The sequence below is a fragment of the Opisthorchis viverrini genome (assembly GCF_000715545.1).
Source record: "Opisthorchis viverrini unplaced genomic scaffold opera_v5_308, whole genome shotgun sequence".
Taxonomy (NCBI): domain Eukaryota; kingdom Metazoa; phylum Platyhelminthes; class Trematoda; order Opisthorchiida; family Opisthorchiidae; genus Opisthorchis; species Opisthorchis viverrini.
Genome location: NW_008751957.1, coordinates 73713 through 79546, shown reverse-complemented (window position 1 = coordinate 79546; position 5834 = coordinate 73713). Strand labels below are relative to the sequence as shown.

At 43.7% G+C, this 5834-nt stretch overlaps 1 protein-coding gene across 1 annotated transcript; it reads right to left on the bottom strand.

The window, feature by feature from the left end:
* Positions 1 to 8: 8 nt before the first annotated feature.
* T265_14942 (hypothetical protein) lies at positions 9 to 5629 on the bottom strand (the record flags this gene model as incomplete). The annotated part of the gene is made up of 2 exons (XM_009175892.1): positions 9 to 295; positions 5557 to 5629. Coding segments are annotated over 2 exons (360 nt in total), but the record flags the coding sequence as incomplete, so codon positions are not given.
* Positions 5630 to 5834: the final 205 nt, after the last annotated feature.

Sequence of the window (5834 nt, the reverse complement as noted above, 5' to 3'; positions counted from 1 at the left end):
CAACCCACACGAGCTATGGTTTTGAGACAACGATTGTCGAACACCTGAAGGCGTCTCAGGTCCGCTGTTCGAATAGGCCAAGTCTCACAGCCATACAACAGAACAGCCCGTACTGTAGCTTGATACACACGTCCCTTCAGATTCAGGGATAAACCATTCTGACGCCATAGGTGTCTCAAGTTAGCAAACGCGGCCCGAGCCTTGCAGATTCGTGCATTCACCTCATCTGTCACACTACAATCAGAACTAATACAACTTCCAAGATGCGTGATGTCCTGCGTTGCACACTGGTCAGCTTAAGTACACATTTCGCCCTGCGGGTGGAGAAACAAGGGGTTTCGGTGTGACCCCGTGAATTAATGGTGACCGAAAATTTGTCTAATATTGGGTTTAACTCGATTGCTACAGCCTGGAAACGAAGATTGGTAGGCCAACTACTTACGTCACATACTGTGTTCCCAATGTGCGCCACTGAATTTGTCCAAAAATAAGCAACTCATGGCCTCCTAATATCCAAATCCAGGTAGGCTTGTCGTACCCAGCTTCATAGAAGTAAAGTTAATACTTTCGAGTGGTTGATGTGGTGCCTGCTTGATCATAGTTATCGTGTCCTCATCTAAACGTCCTCTCACACAAACAAGTTAGATAAGCCGGTGCCTGCGGTCCCGTTTCTCATTGTCATAGTTCCGGTTGGCACACAGAATATGTGGTGTGTAATCCTTTATCATGTAGTGGCTAAATTTATACTAAATCGTGTGATCTAAAACCATTATTCATACGGTTTCTTTGCCGTCTAGTAAACCCGATAATATCCGCACTAGTTCTCATATAGCAACGACCAGTGTGGATTGAACTGATGAGACTGGTGTCATCAAAGCCGCGCACGGAGTGCTTCTCGTTGGTCAATTTTTATTGTGGCGAGTAGAGTCAAGATAAGTGTCACACAAGAGACACTCCAAATGTTCGGGAGTATCAGGTTTATTCGGGTCGTACGCAAAGTTCAAGAGGAAAACTATTGACTAGTGCTCTTTCGGTGTAGAAAAAACCGTAGGATCCGACGACTGCTGGGTAATCTTCTTGAGAAACACCCTCACCGAAGAAATACTTTGGAACTACTCGAAGGTTGATTTATGGAGTAGGAATACTGTGTCTAAAACCCTATGAAGCCGTGCATTCGCGAACCGTTTCAGTATATGTCAATCTTGTGTCGTGCAGTCTCAATCCTTCTGAGAGCCTAATAGTTTTGTTGGGCTTGTTGGCGCTCTTTTGACGACTTTCTCTCTCCTTCTTGTGTTTAAAGTGGTTCAGGATATTAGATCGATTTTATTCGTATTTTGCATCTTACTCGATGCAGTTAGGTGAATTGTAGTCACTTTCCAAGTTGCTGATCGAGGCCGCAGAAGATTCTTCCACTCGCCGCATTCTATTTGATCACAGATATCATAACCCGATCTGAATGTCATGAGACAGCCGTTGGTGCCAGTGAAATCTCACTGCACAGTTCTCTTGAACAGTTGTCAGAAATTGCAGTGTTTCTGCCACGAGCACAGAGGATCTAAACATACATCCCTGCATTAATAGTTCACCGTTCACACTCACGGAATGGAACTGTCTTTGTACCTTCTAAATCTAGTCCTCTCAGCAGAGCATTGGGGTTCTGGAAGTTAGTTACCTACAGTGCTCTGAATTGGCAAACCGCACTGCATCCATATGTAGGACAATATGCAAGATAAACTTATTTGCAACTCAATTTAGCTTCGACAGAAGACTTAGTTGAATATAAGCTGAGTGCCCCGTTTATGATATTCTTCGGCTGAAGTTGCTGTCTAAGGCCATAGATGTTCTTAGTTGGTAGGATATTGTAGTGCATTTCCTTGAAGGAAGACTATTCAAACGTCGGAGGGTTTTCAGTAATATTGTGAATAGTTTTCCTTTAAGAAAAGTGGCCAAGATCCATTTATCTCAATCCTTCGCTTATGTGGCGACCGACGCCAATCAAGTTTTTCGTCGTGCCTTATGACAACGTTCGATTATGTCCTGATAAACAGGCCTTAAAATCCGAAGAGACTAGGTCCAGGATGATGAGGGAAAAATTCAAAGACAAAACCTTGCAAGCCAGCTCTAGGTCAACAACAAATGATTGTCTGGCGTCCGTTTCCGGATTGACCTGCCACATCAAACTACACCGGTGGGAACCTGAACAGAGCGAGTATTGTTACGTACGGTCTGCACTGAGCCACATATGCGGCCAACTGAACACTTTGTGGCTAGTTCAGGTCTAAGGGAATAACACTGGACGGTGAGCAATGAGCATTTCTAATGAGTATTGCATTGGGGTATCCACCTGTTCAAAGTTCCGGGGAGCAAGCGTAGTTTCAGCTGAGCTGTGGTTGTGAGTGATCCTGAGACTTACCGGCTCTCCAGGGTCCTTAATTGATGATTTAACCTGTGGTGGTTGAATTTTTATCGCCCAGCAACGCTACTGAAATTTGAGTTTCGGGTATTGTCTTGCGTAACTATTCATTCTGCTAATGCCTTCAAGATGCCTTCAGACGCCTTCAGATCAGAATTGTTGAGAATGGGAGTAGATAACGCTAGCCCAAAAACACAAATGACTTCCAAATGAAAACGCTCATACCTGAAAATACTACCCTTAGCTAGTGTCTAAATCAAGTTTCAACTATAAGATTCGTCACAGAAGTGACAACCTTTGGTCGATATTTTGAGTTGAGGAGACAAGTCTAGCAACATTTTCTTCTACACAGCATTCTCGCAAGTAAAGCAGCTTGTCTCATCTGGTTGAACACGATACTCTTTTTGTTGGTGGTTCGATTTCCTGAGGTAAAAAAACCACGGCAAATTACTATCGCAAATTATTTAACCACAGAAACAGTAGAAAGTAATCATGACATTTCAGTCGTAGTTTTTAGTAACAATTACCTTATTGGATATTGTGTGGAGACGGAGAAGATCTGACTGATCACCACAGGACACCTGAACACATATAAAGTTTATAAGATACCTCCCGAGAAGTCTAAGTAAACGTTCATTTGGTTTTTCCCCACCAAGCAAGAAACCATTGCTACTGTGCGCGGTCGATGTGCCTGAGTTCGCGTGAGAAAATCTTGCAGAGTTTACGATTAGCAGTTAATAAGGAAAGAGGTGGACCATCCTAAAGTCGGCTCCGCTTTAACCATTGAAATGAACATCTCTGATGGCGTCAGTTCCCGTAACACACACGCACACATTCAGTGCATAAACACGACCGCGTTAAAAGTTGGGATAATGCACAGTGCTTCATTCTTTTCACATAAATCTACGATAACTCACCAGTGCGTTGCTCCAGTGAAATAAAACAGACGCTCCGAGATTTCACGGTTCCCACCCGTTTGTGGGCAGAAAATTGTCAATCCACACACTAGGGGAAATCGAATGAATTTTTTCCCGTTCTGCCCGCAACGGTGGAACAGGAAGCCGCAAAGGCGCCGTGATGTTTCGTCGCGGATAAACAAGGAACTTGACAAACCACGTGTCGATGGAACACGTTTCCAACGCTCTGTACAAACTCAGCTGCTCCAGGTTCCGTCTCAACACCGGAAGTACCGCCCACAGGAAATCGACGCCAACAGTGGGCGCTAAGAAATGCTGGCAAATATGGTTTGCAGACATTTATCGCATTCCAAATACGGCACAACTTACTTGCTTGCAATAGTTCATCGTATGCGAGGATAAAACTTTGGGAATAATGTGCCACCCAATCCTACGCTCTTTTGGAACGGTTGAAAACTGGTTTCAGAGGTTTTATTATTCAAAATGTTTGGTGCATTTCAGTCAACTAAAAGTAGGCGCTTCACTAGTTGCTATCTTTTGGTTATCCTGATCAGTTGTCGAAAAACAATCTATTATTTTTGTAAGTGCTTGCAATATTTGTTTAGATTTCCACCAAAGAATTTGCCGTACGAAATCCGGAAAAAATCTGCGGTTGCTTGTTTGAGTCGAAGCAGAGTGTGTGCACTCCGACCTAGGATGTTCACCTATGGATCTGAACACACTTTTGAAATGCAGGTAGTAGTCAAGCCGTGTGCTGAATGCCCAGTTCTGTATGATAGATCAGCCGTTCCCCCCATGAAGCTCAGGTGCTAAAATAACTGCCGATTTTTTTTGTAGGGATTGAGATACAGCATTGAACATCTCAAAGATTTATCAGTGGAATTAACGTAATTTCTTCAGATACTGAAGGCCTATATAAATAGAGAATAGAAGACCTGGCGAAGTCAGTTAAATTCAAATAGCCGAGAACTGGTCCCACAATCCACTTTTGCTGTATGAAGAATCCAGAATACCATCAAAATTCTCGGACAGGCTGTAGATGATCCCTTCACTGTTTTTTTGCTGCCCTTGGGAAGAAATTCGAAGTGGAAGAGCCAAAGAGTAGAGGAGTCAAAGATTGGAGAAACCTTTTTAAATACAAAACATTGTCACCTTTAGTAGAAAGTATCACGAGAGTTGGTTGAGATTGAAATGTGAAGTCTAACTTCACGTAACTTAAACAAACCACTAATACTTTGCTTACAGGATGACTGTCCTATCAGCTGAACTGTCGAAGCCAACTTATGCCTAAAATTCACAGCTGTTTCGCTGCGCCAGTGCCTTTGACAGCTTATAACTGTCAGTGACATTAATGTGCCCGCTGTGAGACTTCCAACATCGATCAAATGCATAAGGGTTTTTTAGAAATAAGAAGGTGAAGGGGGTGCTAGTGTTTTTTAATTGAGAAGCCCGGATATCAATGGTTTGAGTCCCCCAACCCAGAGGTGCCTGTTCGTTCATGCTATGCGTACCTGGAGATTCATTCTCACTGTCTTCTTTTGTCCAGGAAAATTAGCGAAATGGTGTGAGTGCGACCAGGTTAGCTAACCTACCATAATCAACACTTCGATGTTATTTCCCATTATCCAAACGCGTGAGAGTATTGTGGTTTCAGATAAATGCGTAACAGTAATGCCATACCACCAGCTTGAGGGTATTTTCCGTTCGACATCTTCATTCAGTCAGATGGTTCTTGCCCAAGTACAGTCCCTGGATTGTTCCTTGGATTGTGCTTCTTCTAGTCGATTACCAAAAGCCTTATGTATATACGAATAAGGATCATCAGCATAATACCTACGCCTTGGGACAACAAAATAGGTGCACCTGAGAATCACACTGAATTAAGACAACTTTGCGAACCTCACTCGACATGAGCCCACTATCCAACTAAAAAGTATCAGCATACTCACTACTGGCACACCTTATGTACCACATCCTGTAGGGCTTCTAAACGCGCGGACTCCAACCCGGAAGGCACGAAGGTCCCACAGCGCTCAGGCCGCAGTCGAATTCAGTCCACTTAGCCTAGTCATGCCATATCCTCCACAGGCCTTTCACCAGCAAGTGTTCGGAGGTGAAAACACTACAGACTGAGTTTTCATTTGCCGTTCTAGTTATTCTGATTTATCGTTAATACAGACGCATCACTTCAATGCGATGCACTGCAGGCAGTTATCGTAAACATACTGCGAAGGCACCGATGATCAATCCGCCCAATGTCCTCAGATCGAAGGGATGTGGTCTCACAACCACAAGACATAATCGCCTCTTACACACGGATCTTAACCTCGGTATAATTCGCTTCTGACGCCTTCAACAAAGCAAATTTCGCTGGTTTTCTGATAATGCGGGTGTTGCCTTCTGTCACGGTGTAGTCACGGCTTATGCAGCTGCCCAAGTTGGTAAACCGGCAGGCAGACTCGACCTGTTCTCCTTGAAGTTTTAGAGAGACACGTAATTAAAAA